At 41.0% G+C, this 22,301-nt stretch overlaps 1 protein-coding gene across 2 annotated transcripts in view; it reads right to left on the minus strand.

Annotated features, from left to right (window-relative positions):
• Positions 1-22,301, minus strand: part of SPSB4 (splA/ryanodine receptor domain and SOCS box containing 4) — a 77,569-nt gene that overhangs the window by 37,397 nt on the left and 17,871 nt on the right. For both annotated transcript variants that reach the window (XM_077183841.1, XM_054639065.2), the window contains exon 2: positions 16,373-17,229. In XM_077183841.1, coding sequence (XP_077039956.1) covers positions 16,373-17,066 — 694 coding nt within the window. In that variant the 5' untranslated portion in view covers positions 17,067-17,229. The remainder of the gene's footprint in view (positions 1-16,372; positions 17,230-22,301) is intronic.

The following is a 22,301-nucleotide window of genomic DNA, read 5'->3' on the forward strand; positions in this document are numbered from 1 at the left end:
AAACATTAAAAATGCACACTGCTTTCACATGCCACTTCGGGCATTTTATTTTCCTCTGAAATCAACTTTTTTTTTTTTTTAAATAGGTCAACTGCTGACCTCCCTGACACTGCAGTGCAACAGTCTGACAATAAACAGGCCCAGGAGGTTTGCTAAAAACATAAGCTTGTAGAACATCTGGTGCTACTGAAGGATAAAACAAGGCAGGGGTTGGTGGTGTCATTCTGAGCTGGGAGAAAACTTCCTTACCTAATGAAAGTTTGGAATCTTAAGCTCCAATTCAGGCAATAACAAGAAAGTGGCCTTCTTTAATCGACTGGATCAATGGATGTCAAATAGATTAAGGCTGCTGGCAGATAAGTCAATCTGCAAATGAACTACTCCCAGCTGGTTCAGGGATCCAAGGTATCCATAACTAATTTTCCTAAAAACTCAGTATCTTTTCCAATCCAGCTTAAAAAAGAGGAAAGTAAAAAATGAACTTTTGTTTTCAATCCATCTTTTTTAGATAGCAAAGTGTTGCTAATAGACACCTCCACTGGGATGCTATTTCAGCGATGTATTTGTTAGCAATGCTTTGGTGGAGGTGAGGATTTCCTACAGAGTCACTCTAACAGAGTCACTCTAACCTCACTGACAGCCAGAAGGGTGCTCTGATGCTTCACTGCTTGCCCTCAGATTCAGCAGCAATGATGCTCCACAGCCAGCCCACCCAAAGCCAGCTTACAGCAAGGCTTAGACTGACAGCCTTGCAAGGACACGAGGCAAAAGGCAGCTTTTGTCCCATGCCAAACAACACTTCAGGGATCTATCTGGAATATTAGAGTCCAGCTGTTGGCAGAAAGGCAGGGCAGACTGGTGTCAGTCACCAAGTGTTTATGATACAAACACACCATCTCTAAAAAGAATCAATCCACATACAGTGCAAGCAGACCAGAAAGGGCAGATTTCCCCTAAGTCAGAGAAAACTCACCCTTAAGCAAACCATTTCAAGGATACCTATCAGTATTTTAGCAATAGCTGTTTTTCCCTGTTTTTTGAACACAACTCCTATTTCAGATACTGTACCTGTTATGTGATCAGAGCCAAAAGAACTCTTCTAAAGTTGTGTCTAATGAAGTCAATCTAAAATTAGTCAGGAGGCAGCATTTGCTTCCTTTGCTATGCTGAAGCACTGGTGCTGGGTTTAAATTAACAGCTCATTTTTAGCTCAGGCTTAATAAAGCACTTAATTCTGAACAAAATATTTTCCCTCTTCATAGATGAGGCTGTTTCTACTTTCTGCAGTGAGAGAGAAGGCAAAGGATCTGCATCCATTCTTCACCAGGGGAGGTTTTACATTTACAGAGAGTTTGTGATGACCAGCTCTGAATGAACAGCTGGTCAGTAGCCATAAAGATACCTGCAAACAACAGGCACAGCTTCCTTTTAGGTCTAAAGGTTACCTAAATATGAACAGATGCCCATATTCAGCTCAAGAAAAAAGAATTAACTTCACTACCAAGCAACAGCAGGAATTCTGCCATGGTCTAATCTTTATTGAGGGCAGTTTTTAGGCTTACCTATAATAATCCATTTTAAGCTGCTTCCATTTTAAGTGGTTGAAACTATTTTATAAACTGTGTCTGGCAAAAACTTTTTTTCAGTCTCCTGGAACTATTTTAAGCATTTACTTGGTAATAGAAAATACATGTGACAAACAGAATATCAAGTAATTCTAGCAGCAGTATTTCCATATTTTATTTTCATCTTATTCATAGAGGTGAAGTGGAAATTAAATTCACCTTACATGACCAGACAAACCTGTAATCCCTGCTGCAACTCCTGCAGCAGCTTTAGTGCTCTTCAGAAATACCTGACATTTTACTAAATATCACATTATTCTGTCTCTCCTGTCAGAGATCACAGAATGTGCAGATTCACAGATTCACTTTTGTTACCTTTTGGTGTTTCAAAAAACACATGGCTAAATCTTGTATTTATTTTAATATATGAGGAAGCATCATATTAAATTTCAAATTTTTTAAATGAGTAGATAATTTTATGATAGCTTGCCTGGCACTCTTTTGTTTTCTGTTTTATTACATTTCCTGTGCTGAAAGATGTAACTGAACTGCGTGTCCAACAAATATCAGTAGATCCTTTATGAATATATTTCATTCCTTTTCAAGCCCCTTTATACTTTTGATTTTCACTTAATCTCAGTGCAATATTTTATTGGGTTGATGTTTTTGATGTATAATTTATTTATTTTTTTTTTAAATAAGGGACCTGGTATTTTGCTGGAACACCTCCATCACCAGATTTTGACACAGAACCTTCCACAGTCAACATTTTCTGTGCCATTTGTGAATGCACAGACATTTTTTTAATATTCTCTGCAGTTATTTTTCAGGCTGAAGAGTTAAGCCAAAACACATCAAGAGAGGTGTTTTGTCACATAACACATATGTAAGCTGCCACAACGTGCTCTGGATGCAAAAAGCTGACACAGCTCCACAGAAAAAGACCAGAGCTTTTAGGAAAGTAACTATTAAAGGTTACTAAACACATATCCATCTGGTAAAATATGAAATCCAGATGATTACAGGCTAGGGGATCACCCAGATGAAATGAAGCTTCAGAGGAATCAGCTAAATAAAGGGCTCACTCTCCCTCTAACCCTGCCCAGTTCCCACGCTGTCCCTTAGCCAGCTAGTAATTGTTGCTGTTGAGGCCCGGATACAGATGTAGGTGGGCTATTGGTCAGATCCTGGTTTATTTATTCTTTCCTTCTGCAGAAGCCATGCTTTTCTTCCTATTCAAACTATTAATTTTTAGTATCTATTTAGTTTAGTATTTTTACATATTTTAACATCTGGGGAGAAGGGGCAGCAGAGGGCAGGTATGGACAAGAGCACGCAGACATCAAGACACACCAACATCACAAGTTCCCTGCTCTGTCCCAGTTCACAACATCACATGCACCCCCTGGGTGACTCATTAGTGACATTTTCATCATGTGATGCACAATGTCTCCAGGATCTCTTTCCAGGTGGCAACAGTTCATCCTGCACAGAACCCATACACCACACAGAAGGAGATCTGTTCCCCTCACCCCATCCTGTTACACAGCACTGGGCACAAAACATCACCAAACCTCACCTACTTTTTTACTGTGAAATTAATTACTACAAGACTCTGCTCAAAGTCCTGTGTTTAGATTTATCTACCTTGAAAGATTGTGTCTAAATTATTTCACCTTATTTTCCAATTCACTGTTACTGTTCTGAGCAGAGTAGATCCCCAAAGAGATTCTACTAATATGCTCTTCCCAACTCAGAACCTGACTATTTGCTTCCATCTTTTCTTGCCTGTTTTTAAAGGAGGTTCCCAATAGAACTGCTCAACTTCACCGTAATACAGGTTTTTCAGAAGGGATTCTTTCATCAGGTTCTCTGAAGTATCTGAAATTTCAAAACCTATTGGACTGCCCTTACTCCCACACATTCCCACCTTCAGAAAACTAAAAAGCATTACATTCCCTTCCCTGAAATAATCATCATATATATTCACCAATCTAATCATACTATCCTTTGTTACAGTTTCTAATATCAAAAGCCCAAATTCTTGTTAGATTTTAAACTTAATCTTTATCTGAACACTAGATCTCCAGCCTGGATCAATGGAAGCACAAACTAGATGAGGTGTCCTCTGTAATGGACTCTATTGTACATAATGTAGACTAGATAATTGAAAATATACATGTTTTCTCAACTGGAACATCTAGATAAATACAAAAGCAATGCCAAAGTAAGTCTGAGGTGCCAACAGGAGAGATGTGAGAATTGCTGTAGCCTGAACACAAAAGGCCAGAAAGGGATGCAGAATCACCACAAAACAAAGCCAAAAGAGATGCTGCACACCAGCAAACCCCGGACAGGGCAGGAAATGCCTCCAGGGACACCACACTTAATGACTGTCTCTCCTAACATACTTCAGGGCACAATTGTTGTCAGCCTAATTAAAACCAGAAATCATTTACTGCTCCTTGTTTTTCCCTTTGAGGCAGGAAACGACTGGAGACCGCTGGCAGAAGTGCCCCAGGAGGCACCGAATTCCCTGCTACAATTACCTGGCAAAAAGAGCAGTAACATCTTTGGAGACTGCTGTCTGCAGCAACAGTTACGTCTTTAATGAAGGATTTGGTTTCACTTTTCCAAAAACAGCCGAATGTGTTCTATGAGAATTTGAAGAAAGGCCCTAAAATGGATAAGAATTACATACACACACACATATATATATATCTATATCTGAAATATATGTACCATTCATCTTGGATGGCCATTTGGCACACAGGTAGTTTGGCTCTGTCTGCAGAAGCTTATTTTTAAAATTATAATGTGGCCAAATGTGGAAGTTATTACCAAAAAAAAACCCAGATAAAGATCTGAAAAATTACAGATCTATTCCTGCTTAATCCAGAACACTTCATTCTTTGGATGTGTTGTGTAATACAGAACATCAGCCCTTCTGTGAAAAGGCTCCTTTTGCTTACATATTTACTGCACTCCAGGTAGAACAGAGTAAGAATTGTCAAACAAAACCAAAGAGCCCCTAAAAACTCCTGTGACTGCAACTAACTTGGACAGAGAAACAGTCAAACAGGTCTTTCAAAGCAGTGGCAGCAACCAAGTCTAGAAGGGCCTTTAGTCAGTACCTCCCCCATCTACCACCTGAAAATCCATCCTCCTTATTCTGCAAAGTTAAAGGAGTGCTCTACATTTGATTCAGCTTTATCATGATTTTCCACTTTAAACAAAACTAGTGACTTCTTCACAGACAAAGAAAATAGTTCTTTTTTTAAAAACACAAGAATTTTAGAGCTTATTCAGGGGATCAAGTAAAATCTAGTTGTGTTCAAGACACATCTAGACAGCTTTGCCAATTGCACTTGTATAACTCACTTGGTTTACCCCAATTTCTTCAAAGGTCATTTTTCACATTTTAGCTCAAAAGACTATTTTAAAATACTGTTTTTGCAAAACAGCTGGCAGGATCAGCTGCTCAGAGCCCATTTTTCAAATCTGTGCAAATAGAGACAGTATCATTTGCAGATTAAAGAAAGGAAAGAATGACTAAAAGACAGCTTACAGCTGTACACTCAGAGGAGGACACCAAAGCACTCTTCTTCCCCAACTCCTGAAAAAAACGTGTCATCATACTTCCTGCAGAGAAACTAGAGAAACAGTATTGCCCACCTGCTCACTAAAAGGAGACACTCCTCTGTCTCCAGCTAAAGCAAAGAAGACTTTCTTGCACAGGGAGACACCATTTCCCAGCAGCCAGTGGATTTCAGAGGAGCACACAGCATTACTGAGCTCCACAGAGGATCAGAACATTACTGTCAGATTAGCATTGGGAAATGGATTTACCATCTGCCTTTTTGGCTCAATCTTAATCCTAAAAGCCTGAAAAACAAAGTTTTTTTACACTTAATGTGTGTTCTTGTATTGGTTATATAAATGTGGTTTTCTTCTTTTCATAGTACTGAGCAACATCCCAAGTAGAGAGAACACTGGATTTTCATTTTCACCTGCTCCAAGAGCAGCTCCTACCAAACACCTCCTTTAATGCATTACTTCATAAACTAATACTGCAGAGTTAGCCAAAAGGTCTGGCTTAAAAGCCTAATCTCTTTTTTAAAAATCACCACTGCAAAGGCAATTGTGTACTGAGAACAAAACAAGAAGATGCTAAAATTGATAGGGTATTGGGCCTACAGCTTATCCTGCTTATAAGGGTAGTTAAACATACAGCAGGGGAAAATAGCAAACAATGCCATTTGTTATTGCAAGGAACTGTCAGTGATGGGAAAACAAATAATTCTACAAAATGGTTTGTTATTTTCTACCTAGGAAAGCAAACCTTTTTCCTGTTTAACATAACATCCCTACTGAAACAATTTGTTAAGTTGTCTGAAAAAGCAAATGAGTAGCTTAGAGTAAATTGCTGTTAAACCAAAATTACCGTGATTCACAAGCATGGGGACTAAGTGATTTGGTGTACCATGGTAAAAGTGACCCTTAGATTTGATGTTCACATTTCATACACAAAATGTTTCTTGGTATATTGTCACTTTAAGGAAGTTTCTATCAGCACAATAATCTGGGGAACAGAAAGCAGATGGTGGTTCCAGCTGATGACAAGTTCCTGGAGCTGTGGCATTTGTTGACCTGGACTTGGCTGTGGGCTGCTGAGAAACCCATCCACCACCACAGTGTAATGGCTCCTCTTTCTCCAGAGCAGGGTCTGCTTCCCCCTCTAGGAGAGAACCTCTGACAGCAGCCAAACTGCCAGACACCCCTCCCCAAACTCATTTTCCTGTAGTAGTCAATTCCTGGCCAACTCCTCCTGCAGCTCCTTCTCTGCAGAGCTGTCACCACTTGCTGCTGCTGCTGTGTGCAACACCTCACATGCAACCCAGCCAGGAGCTGCGACATCAAGAGCCACAAAAGTACAGAACTGCTGCCCTGTGGCCAAGGAAGCTGCTGAAAGCATTACCTCTTTGGTACCAAGTCCAAAACACCCTGGTTTGTTCCTCCTCTGTTCTGTTTTAAAGACAAACTTACTTTCATAAACATTTTAAGATAATAGACTATGTATGCATTATGTATTAAAGGTGTTTGGAAAAATGGGCCAGAGGAAGTCTGGAACTTCCTCTGCATAAGTGATTTAGGAAAAAAAATCACATTCTCAGGAAGGTGCTGCTTGCATACAGATGCTTGCCAGTTAACAGAGTTGCATTTCAGAGATGTTATCAGAGTTTTCTATCAGAAATGCTGCTGGGGATGATGCTGAAAGGCTGGAACTCCAGTGTTTCAAGTACATCAAGTTACATGCAGGATTCTGAAAACATTTGCATCACAGATTATTTAGTTTCTGCTTTATTCTTGAAATGAAATTATAAAATGCCTTGAACATCTTCCTGATGATCAGCTATACCTGGAAGTTTAGCAAATTATTTTAGAGGACACAAGATCTATAATGTAGAAGTAACAGATTTAAATTTACAGTAAGTTCAGAAAAACTGGGAAAAATAACATTTAAAAACTTATAGAAGTCCATCAGAAATTAGGTAAGTTTCTTTGACTTATACAAGCTCTTAGCCTGCTTTACAAAAAAGTAACAAGCAGCTACAAGAAATGTCCAGGAAAGCTCAGCATGGCTGTGCTTAACACCATAGAGCTGAGGGTTGGACTCAGAGCTCCTGCCAGAAAAAGTGGTGATGAAAGTAAAGAAAGCACAGGAGGGATGTCTGGCCATTCAGGAGCTTGGACAGTCCTGACCTTTCTTTTCCATGAGCTACTTGGCTTACTACATCAAGGCTTATTTCCTGTCAAAATCTCAGCATCTTTTTTTTAACCCTCTTTCCAGACTTACCTGCCTTCTCTCTTCCTTTTAAGCACTGCCTTCTTCACATTTGCTCTTTCAAGTACCTCTTTCTAGATTTTGCTGGCACTTCTCACTTTTCTCCTTGCTTTCCCCCTTCTTTGCCACACGTTTCATTCTGCTGCTTGTGTCACAGGTCTCTCATATCATTCATTCTTTGCACACTATAGCCCTTTGGCCAATGTCCCCACAACCCTAACTTCCAAATCTCAATCTGAATGAAAAGTGAAGCACCTGTGAGAGCATTCCCTTCCCAAACCAAGAAAATACCACTGAAGCTTGTTTCTCTCAGGGCAAGCCCAAGCCCCAGGTGAAGCCATCCCTCCTTTCCCAAACATGCCATGAACAAATTACTGAGAAGTACAAAAGGATTGGCTGTAACCAAATACTAACGTACACTTAATGGACTGCAGATTTTGCAGGATGTTTAAAGTTTCCCCTCTGATCTCTCTGAACTTTGGCCTCCATTTGTTTATACAGGCAGAGGCCAGCAGGTCATACCACTAAAATCAGCAAATTGTTTACACATATGGCAAGCATGCATGCAGCAGGGCTGGAGTCAGGGCTACAACACAGCACATTAAAGCAACTGCTGAAGTTAAAACAACAAAGATAGAGTGAGTCCACACACATGATGGGGAGGCCTTCTAGTGCAGTGAAACTCAGTATGAACCAAGAAATTAAATGGTATTTCTTCTGGAGCCAAGGCACACATTCCACACCAACCTAACCCAAGTCACTTACCCCAACATCACTTGTTTCATGAGAAGTGGGAGCCTTTGACATCATCAAAATATAACAAAAATTTTAAGTGCATGAGCTAATTCATCAGGGTGGGAGTTAATGCTGTAAAGAATAGAAAAGCTCAAAAAGCAAGGCTGAAAGAGAAGCAGTCACTGACAATACACAAACCCCAAACACACTGCCTGGTTGTGGTTGTTTGAGCACCAGGTTCTAAACAAAACAAACTCCTAAGCCTTTAAATATTATTTTCCCTTTCATAAAGATATTTTTTAAAGTACCTTCAAAATATTTTATTTTACATAATACAAATCACTTGAAAATTAGGAGTTTTCAGAAGCATAAAGCATTTTAGTTTTGAACACGTGAACAGGTCATTAGTATAACCCCACATTCTGTTTTGTTTTGATGGACAGAGAAATGCATTTTTGAGAGCAATTACAGGCTCATGCTTAAGAGAATGCCAAAATATGAGAGGTAAACACTACAAGAAATGAAGGAACACAGCAGGATCTAAAAGAAATTAATCACTTTGTCTTGCTCAGATAAACTGTAGCTGTCAAACTTGCTAAAACCAGAAGAAGGAGGAAGTAGATTTTTTTGTTAGCTTTAAGATCCTGTCTCAAAGCTTTGTGGCCCTTTTAGTTACACAGTGAACAGACATGCAGGTATGTGGCACACACAACAATATTATTATCTTTTCACTGAAAAACAGAAGCACCATGTTTTTAAATGCCATGTCTGAACCAACACACACAGAAATGGAGTTCCATTTCCAATGGGAGGACAGCATGCTGTAAAAGTATCTATTATGAGAAATTCAACTGTCAACAAAAACTGTAACTTTTTAATGTTACCTACTTTGTTCATAATGCATTTTGGTTTAATACAAATAATTTCTCTGGAATAAGGCCATTTTTTTTCCCAACCAGTGATAAGAAATTGGTAGAGACAGAGCTAATATGAACCTTCTCAAAAAAAGAAAGGGGGGGGATAATAACTTCTAGCATCTCCTCTGCCTCAACCCTGAGTGAGCTCCAGCACTGAAGAATGAAATGTCCTATCTCACACTTCTAGCATTGAGGGTTTTCAGCAAAAATCAAGTTTGATAACAGACTGGAAGACAGATTTGATCATCAGTCCCAACCCAAACAGTTTAAAGCGAAAGACTGAAGGTGTATTGCCAAATCAAAGCAGATGAGGGGGAGCTTTGATCCAGTGCTGTCCTGCTAGGAGGGCTTTTCTGCTCTTATCTTCAAAGGGCAACACAACCTGAACCTGAGAACACAGGGACTGTCATGCTCTGGGGGTTTCCACACTGGCTGGCTGGGGAAATACACAATACACCAACTCATGGACACACAGGGCTGGGGAGAAAAGAGTCAAGGAAAAAGTGAGTACAAAAGGATGACTTGCAGCTGAACCTACCACCTTTTAGCAGAGTGAAACACTATCCCAGAAAGTGGGATAAGGCTGCCCAGCTCAGAATTACAGCAGCAAAAAAACAAATCCCATTCTGCTGTTTGCCAGCTTCCAAGTACTTCACAGCCTCAGCATTATTTTCACACAGTGTTACTGCTAGGGCAGCTTTATTCTCCTGTACACAGGGAGCACCAGCACTACTTTCAGCAGAACCACCTGCAGGGCACAGCAGCATCTCTGGACATGCTCATTTTCAGGCCCATTGGCTGTCAATTTACCATAAAAATATGAATTTTGCCATAATATGAAGATGGGTATAGAATAGCCACTCATGAGCCAAAACACACTCTCTTTTAGAGTGGAATTTTCTCTGAGCTCAAACTAGAAATCAGGTTGTTTAACTGCTTCTCTAGTAGAGAAGCTGCACTGATTTAGGAGAAAGAGGCTATCTGCAAAAAGAGCTTGTAATTACAGAAGGGTAGAAATTTCCATGGCTAGAGAGACAAAGGAGTATCTTAAAGAGAAATATAACTTATGAGAAAACACATATGAAACAGAAAACAGTCAAAATTTAAAAAGCATATGCATATTTGGCAATAAAATAAATATTTCACTCAATGACAGAAGCATCCCTGTTTGCCCTGAAACTTGGATTTACAGCCTACAGTTCCCAAAAGCAATACAGACACAGCAAATCCAAAACAATAGTCCTTTACAAATTTCCACTTCTAATACAAACCTGTGAGAATTAATTCACATTGCTTAGCAATTCCATCATTGTAGCTCAAGCAAATTCATGAAAGAATTAAGCAAGGCTATCAAGTTGCTATTTTAGTGTAATAAGTACAATATTCACAGCGTAACTTGTTCAATTCAGAATTGTAGTCACTGCTCTTCAAGATTCTTGTTTCCTAAGAACAGGATACATGGGAAATCAGTGGAAATATGATCAGAACACATTATCAAGCATTTTTTCCTTAAAACTGCAGATGTGACAGTTGCCATGGCACTTTTATGAACCAGAGAGGGAAGAATAAACACAGGTATGTCAGGATGCAAAGTGCACTACTGATGGCTGCTCTTAGCCTTGGGAGCTACAGAGCTTGAAAGAAAATATCCCAGCACCTTCTTTTGTGCTAGGCCAATGATAACTGGATTCCTTGCTAATAAATTAGACAAGACTGCAAGGAAAAAAGAAACCAAATCCACAAATAACTCCCAGACCATAAAACCAAACAACTTGCTAACTGTAAAGCTGATCTGTGCCTTAGACTGTCAGGAGGCTCTGTCACTGGAGGTCTGAACAGGAAAAAGTTCGATAAAACAAATCCCATTCATCATTACAGCTAAAGTCACACATTTAAATCGGAAAGTCCTTCTCTGGAAGAGTGACACTGCACCTGATCTTCTACAGTTATCAGTAACAAAAATGCACTACCTGAAGTTGGGGACAAGGACAAAAAAACCCAACAAGGTTTAGGTAAGAATTTATTATTGCTTAGTGTGGCAACAGAAGAGAAACTCAGCTGGGGAAGGAAAGAAAGAAATGGGGACTGAATAAATGAAGAGTATCTGGGAGAGAGATGTAATGCAGAGACCACCAAGAAGGGGCAGGGGGTGGCTGTGGTGAAAAGCCACTTAGCAGAGTGGCATATTCTAGTAACAATACAGTGGTTTCAACCTGCTGGGAAAAGGCTGAGAATTAATTAGGAAGTGTCAACAAATTAAGATTCAAGGACAAAAAAATTCACTTAACCCAGGGAAGGGGAGTGAATTTAGAAGAAGACAAAACCCCCCTAACAATAGCTATAGGACTCCTAAAGCAGGCACTGAAAATGCTGTTTCCTGTTAAATTATCTCAAAAGTTAAAGATTGCTTCTTCACAGCATTGGCTGCTTAATTGCTGCTCTTCATCCTCTGACTGCATGTCTGTAGGGAAAATCCTTTCTAAGGTCTAGCAATACTGGATTTTCAGAATATGTTATTTCCACTGCGGCCTCCAGAGTCTTGTATTATATAAATAGCATAAAACAAGTTTAGATAAACAAAAAACCAAATCCATTAAGAAATTTTAATTGAAACCCATTGCGGGGGAAAACCCAGAGTGTGATGAGAGATTATGGATTTCTTCTGGCAGTTAATAATGTCACTATTTTGACTTAGATTTCTTTATAGCAAAAAAGCCTCCAAGGGGAAGACTGTATGTTTATAACTAGCAATTGTGGTATGTTAGACACAGACCAATGTGAATTAAAATAAACTGAGAACAGTAGCAAAGAACTTGTGCATAGCTCCAAAATTGGTCTTTTAGCTTAGAAGCATCACCTTTAATTCAAAATGCTAAACACAGAGAGCCTCAGGTCTGAAAGAGTTTCATGGGTTTCCACTGTGATCTCTGCACAGCTGAGAGCAAAAGAAGTGAACAGAGCACAAGCCAGAGCTCCTGCAGCTGTATCAGCAGCAGAGAGGATGTGCACTGAGCCCCTCCTCCCTCCACAGAGAACAGCACCCATGTCCTCCCTGGAGCTGCAAGTGCCTCAGCAGCCAGGAGAGGCAGGAGCCACAGGGATCACCACCCTCTCCTGAGGCAACCCAAGATCCAGGAATATGATCTACTGTTCCTGGGCCCTGTTCACTCACAGGAGCATGTACTGCCTCAGAACTCCCTGAACTCAGCCAACTTGCAGGCAGAGTGAGCAGGCTACTGGCACACAAAAACAAAAGCCAAAATTTCTGTCTGGATGATCTTTAGTCCACCTGTTCCTTCAGGGTAGCTAAATTCAAAGAATATACTTGGAATAATACTTCTGTTTCCTTTGGGGGTGTCAGCAGAGATGTTAAAAGCAGGGAATCTGTTGCATGGTAGGGCTCAGCAGCTGCTGAGAGAGCCCAGGGAGCCGTGCTGGTGAGGGCCAGGTCCTGCAAGAACAAATGCAAATAGGTACAGACAAATGTGTTCCATAAATTATACATGTAAGTAAAGTCTTCTCCTCTGAGACAAATGCTTCCAGCTTCCTGAGCTCAACAATTATTTTCAACCTGTGGGAGGTTTAGTGCAAGAACTGCAATGAGTTCTGTTTACCTACTCAATGACCAAGTTTCCCATCACAGCATTGTTATATTGATTGTCCTCCCAATCTTTGTTTAAACACTAATGGATCAGTCATGATATGCAATGTACATTTACACACAAGTATTTTGCTATTTCTCTGTTCCAGTCTATAAATAGTCTCCAGGACTCCTCATCAGACACCAGATATAAATAGACCAGCTTTTTGTAAACAAGCACGTGCCCTGATCTAAAAAGTAACATTTTCTGCTTTTATGTTATTTGAGGCTTCTAATTATTGCAATAGGCAGTAAGTCAGAAGATTGATGTAAAATTCTGTCTTCTGCCCAGGAACTGGGCAGACATCAGTGTGGTAGGTACTGATAGCATTCGATCAAAGGAGTTTGTGCTGGGAAGAACTCACTGTATTTACTCTGAGCAGTCTCCATCCTGTCCCTCTGCCTTTCCTCCCAAACCCTGAAAACATTTCCAACTCCAAGTCTCTCAAAATAAAAAAAAGGGAAAAAATGTCTTGTGTAAAGTCAAAGATCATCATCATGTGATGTTCAAGGTAGTTTCTGAAACAGAATACTGTGGGTATCAGATGCAGCTGGCAGAAGTACAACTGATTTTAATTACAGCATTATTCTAGGAGCAATATCTAGAGTCCAGAGGGCACAGAGGTCCTTGATCTTTGACCTGCAGCCTTATCCTCCTGTGAATCTGCCATCCCTGCAGTAATTAACACACTTGGAACTCTGCACCATCTGTGACGTATGTTTAAGTTCATTGCAGCTGCATGAAAGCCATCATCTGAGCCTTTCACTCTTCCATTCCTGCAAGCCTTTCACTCTCTGCCAAGCAACTGAAATACAGGGGCCTTTAAAGTATTCAGAGGTCTTCAATTTAAGCAGCAAGTATTGAAAACACTAGAAATCCCTGCCGTGGAGGTCTCCATTTGCCCTGCAGGACTCCACACAAACAACCATCCCAAGCTGTGGTTTGCATTCTGAACGGCAGCAATCAATCACTGAATAGAAAGTTACCAGGCACTGTCTGACAGCAGCTTCAAGACCAGCTAAGTTACTATGGGCAGATCTACCAAAAGCTGCACTCAGGAGCAGGAAATACTTCCAGGGAAAAGGGGGGAAAAAGATTATGGGGGAAAAAAAAGGGGGAAAAGAAGAGTTAACTGGTAAGGTCAGAGAGGAATCAAACAGTAACAATTCCGCACATACATATATGTTCAAATGTATTTAAATTTGTGAACACAAGTGTTCTTCAATACCTGCTCTGATTTTCACAAGAACAAGCAATTATAAAAACCTGCAATCAAAAGTGCAATGAGAGCAAACATGGAGAGTGCCACAGCCAAACCTGCACTGTTGCACAAGGGCTGGCTGGATACAAACACCCTTAGTGGAAAACAGACAGTGTTTGCTCTGGAGCACCAGCTAAACAAGCTCATTTGGTTTCTTGAATGCTGTTTTTGTTTCAGGACAGTAATGGATCAGTGAACATGTGATAACAAATGATGTGATTCCAAGATGTCAAACTGCCCCACAGCCAAGTGGCTTTAAACTTCCTCTTCACATGATCAGATTAACTCAGGCCTACATAAAAGTTTGGTTCACAAGTTAACTTTTATCCATGGGTTCATGTGTTTAAAAACAATACAGACTTTGACTTTCTCAGGGATAGTTTAGGAATCTATCCTGCCTCTTCCAGCAAAATTATCCCACGAGAAACCAGATGGGAATTTTTCTCTCTGCCATGTCACAGACCACAGCTATCCTTCTCCACTCAGTCCCTTTTATTTTGTAATTTCTACCAAACTCATTCACATCCTCCTCCTGTGTTTTCATCCTCCTAGAGCTCCCTTGAGCAGCCCTGTGAAAGCTACAAAAGGAATGCAGAACAATTCCTTGTGTGGACGTGATGGACAAAGCTGAGCTGTACTTTGCTTAGTTTGGCAGATATTCACAGTATTAAAAAAACTGCTTTCACAAACAAATACTCAGTTTGCAAAAGTCTCTCTCCCCCACAATCCAAGAAAAAGACTGTCAGCACATCCTTCTGCAATGACTGAGTTACTGCAAAATACCTAAGATCCTTGGATATTCCCCTGTATGAAAGCACTTGGTAAGCTGCCATTTAGCATCCAGCTGTAAAACCTGAAAGGCTTCTGTGGATAAAAAAAGTCCTTCCCCCAGAGCTTATTACAGATGTTTAGAAAAGGTAATCTTAAGCAGGGTCCAACTATTTAATTTTGTTGCTACTCGGTATGTCAGATACAAGATTAATGAACAGAGAAATAATTTTTGACAGAAAAAAAATTTAGACCACTCCATCCTAATGGAAAAGGATAGTAAATTCTTTTAGAAATTACTAATTAAAAGGCAAGTATTGAACACTTGCTCTTACTGCCTTCTTGAAGGACCATGTTCCATTTGAAGAGCCCAAAATAACATGAAAATGTTGCCCAGTCATCTATTTTTTTCCTATATATTGATATATATATTTGTATCTCCTACTACACCTCAGATAATACAGTTAAAACAAGAACCAAGTTCCACTTGCTACCTTGTCCATTCTTTTATTCCCCAGCTTTCAGCAGCTGAGAAGCTGACAGTGAGTAGCATTCATTCTTGCAGGGCCTGGCCCTCACCAGCACGGCTCCCTGGGCTCTCTCAGCAGCTGCTGAGCCCACCATGCAACAGATCCCCTGCTTTTAACATCTCTGCTGACACCCCCAAAGGAAACAGAAGTATTATTCCAAGTATATTCTTTGAATTTACCTACCCTGAAGGAACAGGTGGACTAAAGATCATCCAGACAGAAATTTTGGCTTTTGTTTTTGTGTGCCAGTAGCCTGCTCACTCTGCCTGCAAGTTGGCTGAGTTAGGGAGCTGAGGCAGTACATGCTCCTGTGAGTGAACTGGGCACAGACCTGGCAGAGCCCACGCCCTCCTGTGCATGGAGAACTGGACAGGACCCACTTCTGCCACTCACCTTCTGCTGGGCCACTGCCTGGGGGTTGCAGCAGCAACATGCTTCTCCTTGTTATGTAACAATTCCATTAGATATTACCCTGTTAGATCAGGAATAGCTCATGCTTATCCAAAAGCTTGGATTTCTGGACAATACCCAGAGAAACTACCTTCTGAAATGAACTACAGAACATAGCTCTCTTTCAGAAAAACTGCTGAAAGCAGTATTTGACCCAAGTTTCCAGATTCTTGGGGATCCACAGCTGCTTCTGAGGGTTCTGAGAAGGCAACTACAGAAAGAAAGCTGTCTGGCCAGTCTTCAAGTATGTTTATGCACACCAAGTAAGAGTTTCCACTACTACAGGAAATTTTTACAGGATCCACAAATCCTATTTGGAAACCACAGATTTAAAACATATCCTCCAGTAAACAAGAGTTCTACTGTTAAATATACCCAGGAAGTTTCTCAATATCTTTTTCTCAGCCTGTTCAGTTTCTTTGGACATAGAATTCTTGCCACTCTGCCTGTCAAAAAGGAAGGTATTTTGACACAATCCATACCATCGTTACAAGACACAGGGATATATTCATTGTGGGCAGTAATGACAGGGTGCAGTCCCCTCACAGCTGAACAGTCAGCTCCCCCCAGCATACTGTCCACAGCAGAAGGAGAAAGAAAAACCTCTATATGAGAAAAATCAAGAGGGTAACAAAAAAAAAAAAAAGTGGTAACACTTACGGTCAAGTCCATTGATGTATCTCATTGTAATTTCACAGTGCCCCCAAACTGCACTGACTATGGGGTAAAGTTTTTTCCCTTTTAGTCCTCTGAAGGCCACTCCAAGATACTGTCCATCGACCATGAAGCTAAGCGTCCCTTCATCCATATCCAAAACCACCAGTAAGGAGTCTGGGAGTACAAATGACTCATCTGGTTCCAAAAAGACGGGGTACGTGACCCCGGGCTGGTTTTTACAGTTGTGGTAGAGTTTGTTGCGCCCCAGATCCCAGCCCCAGGATTCATTGTTGCTACCAACCAGGGACGTGTATCCCACCGAGTGCAGCGGCGCGTCGGCCGTGGAGACGCCCACCACGGCGTGAGTCCCGCGCTGCCTCGTGGGCCAGTGGATCTGCCACACGTGCAGGCCCCGCGTGTAGCCCACCTTGCCCCGGATGCAATCTGTGCTTTGTGCCACCGGGTGCCTGTGGAAAGTCAGTTTGTCGTCCTCCTTTACAAAGATATTTAACGAGCGATCTTCGTTATTCCAAGCGTGTTTGTACTGGACCTCCAGCTTGGCAGGGGGCATATCCAACAGCATGTCCAGGCGTGCGGGCTTGCAGAAATCCGGGCCTCTCAGCTCTCGTTTCACGGGTCTATAAGGGGGCTCCCTCACATCCACAGACTTTATGCTCCCTGAGATTTTCTGGCCCATTGCTTGGCTGCAGGTTTACAAAGGAGAAAGAAAAGTTGACTTTGGCCCAACGTCACCTCATGAAAGCGCCGTTACACTGAGCCAGTGACCTGACAAGCTGAGTGGATTTACTCCTCCTGTTTGGAGTTTTTTAGCAGCAATGTTTTCAGAGTAAAAAATGCTCCTGAAAGAAAGCAGAAAGTTTCCAGTTAGTTTAAGCAAGCCAATAGGAAACCCACAGCATATTTTTGAAGCGCTTCTTCTCATCCCTAGGAGCTATTTTAAACACCAGAGCTAAATTCACTGCTCCTTGTGCAGTGTCCTGCAGCGCTAGCCAGGCTGCCAGCAGGATGCGGAGCCCACCAGCGCAGACAGTCATTTCCTCCAATTCATGATAGGATGCAGACATTCCTCACCTTCTGCCCTTCCACCTATTTTGTCTGGCCAAGTTCACAGCAGGCCCAAAGCAGGCAGATGCTGTTCCCCAACAACAGGGACAAACTTTATGTGCTGCGGTAGCTTCACTTTCACTTGTGCTTTTGGTTCAGTCCCAGACACACACTAGAGCAGAATCTTTTATTTCCAGACAAGCTGTGTCCTGGGCCCTGGTTACAGAGACTTCAGCTTCTCTGTTCTTCTAAAAACAAATGCAGCCAACAGCAAATGGCAGCAAAATTTAAATGTTTGTTTTGAATTTACCCTGACACTAAAAAAAAGGAGAAAAACAACAAAAAATCATCAAGACTTTGAGGGGTTTTGTTCTTTTTTTTTTTTTTAATAAAGGAGCTAAAAGAGAAAAAAAAGAAGGCAGTAGGAAAAGGAGCCATGGAAGGACAAATGAAGAATGGCTTTTTCAGTTCTTTGGCAGACATTTCTAATGGGCAGCTACTGCAACAGGGGATGTTCCTAATGGACAGCAGGCTAATCCACAGTTCCTCTATTTCAGTATTCAGCTGACCCAGAACACAGTAAGACACATTATGGGGAATACATGATTTTGAAATGTATTATTTCTCTGCTTCCACAGACAAACAGGGCAAAAAAGCACAAGGAAAGCTTCTCTGCAGCCTGAACAAGTTAGATTTGTTCACATTTCAGAGCTCAGGTAGAGTGTAGAGATAAATCAAGAACTGCTAAAAGTACTAGAGGAATAGAAATTAAGACAAAGTCCTATAAACTCAAATACATGATTGACTTGGAATCAAATACAGTACTGAAGCAGCAGACATACATCTGTCCTCTAGCAAAATCAGTACCAAATCCAGGAATGCTCAAATATAGCAGAGTAGACCCACTCTGTTTATTTATTGACAGAGTGATGACATGTTTCAAGTAGCAAAAAATCTCCACACTCTCAAGAGGCTGAAGAGCCCAAGTGACAGTTGCTTGTCATAAAATACCAAACAGCAGATGGGCAGAAATATTCTTGCAAAATCATCCTGCAATATTTCACTTGGTAAGTCAAGCCCGTGTCCTTCCTTTTAAAGAACATCTACTCCAAACGCACAGTCCCATTCCAAAGATAATTCCTGAAAGAAGTTAAGAAACATGTATGTGTAATAAAAGGGAACAAAAAGAAGTTTAGGAAAAATATCCTATACAATTTACCATCCAACCAAGTTTGAGAAGTGAATGAAGTCCTCTTACTATTTCCAATGGCAAATAACATGTAAAGTATTTTCTGCATGTATTAAATACAGACATTAAACCACATCTAGTCTTCTTTAAAAAAAACAGAAAAAAAGAAGTACAAATTTAGTACTTCTTAGAAGTACTACTACTTAGAAGTACAAAGGCCATTTTCCAAAACCACATCACAGTTAAGTTATAGGAAAATATTTTCTGGTGGTTGGTTCCCACAAGAGCATATGCACACACATCAGTGTAAAAGTGCCAGCTCATTGCAGGTACTTTTAATGTTTGAAAATTAAACAATATATGTAAGTATCCAACCCCCTCATATCACATTTGCAGGAAGACTCACAATTCACAGGAGCTCTCCATGTGAGGTCAACTTGAATGATCCCCTTTATTCCTTTCCAAACCATGTAAGAGGAATCCAAAACTTTAAACAGCAATTACATTTAAGCTGACGCTTCCCATTTCCAATAGTGCACAAGCGCTCATGGGTTGTTTCAAAGCTATGATGCCAATTTGGCCCAGTAAAGCAAGTTCAATACTTTATTCCACACCTATAATGCCAGGAGAAATTAAATAGTGACACTAATAAACACACAGGGAAGGAATGGGAGTAAATGTTGTAAGCAAACTTTCATAGGAGGACACATGCTCAGGGATTGGGTAATTCCTTTTAAAAAGTCATTATTTGAGCTTGAAAGGAAATGAAAAGGGAAAACGTCAGACTTTCAAAGGGAAAGTCAGTGACATCTATTTGAGATTTAGCTCTACATGCCTTTGAAAATTTCTACTTTAAAGCACAAGACAATTGCCACATTCCTGTCAGGGTGCTGAGGGGAGACAGGCGGGGAAGTCCTCAGTGCATCCTGCTGTATCACTTCCTGATCACATGAGAAACTAAACTTGGCACAGATGTTTGCCTGGCAAATCACCAAGAAATTATAAACACTGAATTGACTCACTTGGCAAGCCACAGACATTCTTCCTCATGTGCCCCAAACTGCAACATAAATAGGCTGCTAATAGATAGATCAGTATTTCAGAGGAGTAAAATGCATCATTATGAGTACCTTGATATACACACAACTGTGCCTGCACTCTGGGATGCCCTCAGTAAGTACTTTAATTTGAAACTGTATCTTACAATATTAAATCTTTCATTACACATGAACATTACCACATAAATTAATTAGATAATTAAATATTTTGCCAAATAGCTTTGCATGGACATAGTATGGAACAACAGTGGAAAATCTTACAGTTAGGCAGCTCTGGTTGCTGGAGCTGAGTAGCAGCTTGTTGTATTGCACTAAATAGTTTATTTAGTTGTTGTTTTGCACTGGGTGATTGGAGATTTGCACTGAGTAGTCTTTATATTGCACTGAACAGTTTATGTTGTATCACATGGTTTGTTCAGGCACAATTTCTTACAATAGCTGACATGAAAACTTTATCTGAGGAGCAGCCTTGCCTCCCAACCCAAGCAGCAGCAACGTGAGCTCCACAGGGAGCAACTCATCCCTAAAGTCCTCCTGGCAGCTCACTACAGTCCCCTTGGGTGCTTGCAGGAGCAATGTGTCTCAAAAACCAGATCATCCGTGGCCTTGCCTGTGTCCTGTCCTTTTTCACCAAGCAGATGGCAGAGACCCAGCTGAGCTGCTATGCCCTCCACCTTATCAGCAGCTGCTGCTGCAGGGACACAGCTCACCAAGGCTCAGCCTGTCTTCACCAACACAATCCTCCCTACTTCCACAGGTCACACACTGGCAGCACAGAAGCCTCAGGACAGTCACTCCTGCCTCACTACCATGGGGATCTGCAGGCAGCTTCTCCTCACACCAGCCGCTGTGGTAAAGCCATGCACACTCCCATGGAGGGAAGGGGAGTGACAATTCACCTGGCAAAGGTACCCCAGACCTGCTTCCCGTCTGCAGCACGGGATCAGTACCTACACAGCATTACCAAAAGCTGTGGGTTAGGGACAACACATTATTCCTGTCAGACTCCTTAGTGTTCAACCCACTTACAGAAATAATTGGTTGTAAAACCTTCTTACCATCACCTGAGTCAATAAAAACTTGTCAAAGCACAGTGTCATTCAACTGCTTGTTTTGCAATCTTAGACCAAAGTAGAGAAACTTAGATTTCCTTGGGTAAATCTTCTCACCAGATACGTAAATATTCAGAAATAGAAAGAGCATAAATTTTCACTGTATAGCTTTGCTTTGAAGGTTTTCCCGAATCTTTGCTCTTCCTGTAATTTCAAACCTCTACAGGAGTTAAAAAACAATAAACTATTTCAAACTGGTTTAATATATGACCTCTCCATTACACTGGTTTAGTGACTAACACTACATTTCACCACTTATCCCTGTGTGAAAAGACTGCTAGTTTTTGCAGCCTAAATAATTTCTGTCCCACAGCTTCCCATTCATGCTGAGCTTTGTCAGGCTACAATGATCAGAGTAAATGCACTGTACAGGAACAATACAACTCCAAACAGGAAAAGCGTGTCAATGTCACTTAGCAGTATCTTCACTCAGAGTGCTAAAATATTTAGGGAAATCATTCACAAAAAAAGCACAAATTACACTTACTATATAAAGCTGGGACATCACTTTGCTGTAATTAAATAGGGTGCATTTCTTAAGTTTGGTATGCTGGCATCAGTAGAACATAACTGATAAAAGAAACATGCTTTCAGCAAAGTCAGCTGTCAGCATTCATAGTTGTATTTCCCTCTGGATCACAAACTAGACATGCAGGAAACTTGATAAAAACGCATAAGAAATGACAGCACATAAATACAATTCAAAACTACATTAGGAACACGCTAGGGCTCAGGTTAATCCTCCTAAAATAACACTTACCCAAAGAGTGAGAAGCAGAAGGTGAGTCCCAGCTCATGACACTGACCAGTGAAAGTGGCCATCAGAAAATGCAGGGAAGGAGATGAGAGGCACTTCTCACTCTTTCTGCTATTGGCCCTCATTCTTTTTTTTCCTCCTGCAGCCAGACCTCACTGCCACCTCCCCTGCCAATGTGGGCTTTGTCCTTGCCAGCCAGCAAGGACCCCTGAATGTCAAGAGAGGCAGCATTGGAGCAAGGCCACTCCTCTGTGGGCACCAGAACTGCTCCTTCCCCAGATGCCTGAACAGAACAGACACAGTGTCTGAACACTCTGAATGTAACTCCAGTCCCAAAGTCCCTACAGAAGGAATAGGAAGAAGAAAAACACATGATGTGCTATGCTGGGCAGATCAATGAAAAGGGTTTATGTATGTTCAAGGACAAGGACTTTTACCCCTAGCCAGACAATGTGAAGGCACAAGGCCCAGTGTCTATCAACTTTGCTCCCAGTGTGCAAACAGCGACATAACCATGACAACACTGTTTTGAGGGTGACAATGAATTAAGCACATTTTTGGCACTTAAAGAGACTGGGTAGCCTGGATTCAACTATAGATCCTGGTATCCAACATTGTTCAGAATGGGCAATAAATCACCAGTGTTGGCTTCCTTGGTCAAACTGGGAATATGCAATAACAATGCAACCAGACAAAAATGTTTGGCTATTCCAAGTTATCCTGTGCTACAGACAAAATTTGATGCTGCATG

Source organism: Agelaius phoeniceus, chromosome 10 (genome assembly GCF_051311805.1).
Source record: "Agelaius phoeniceus isolate bAgePho1 chromosome 10, bAgePho1.hap1, whole genome shotgun sequence".
NCBI lineage: Eukaryota > Metazoa > Chordata > Aves > Passeriformes > Icteridae > Agelaius > Agelaius phoeniceus.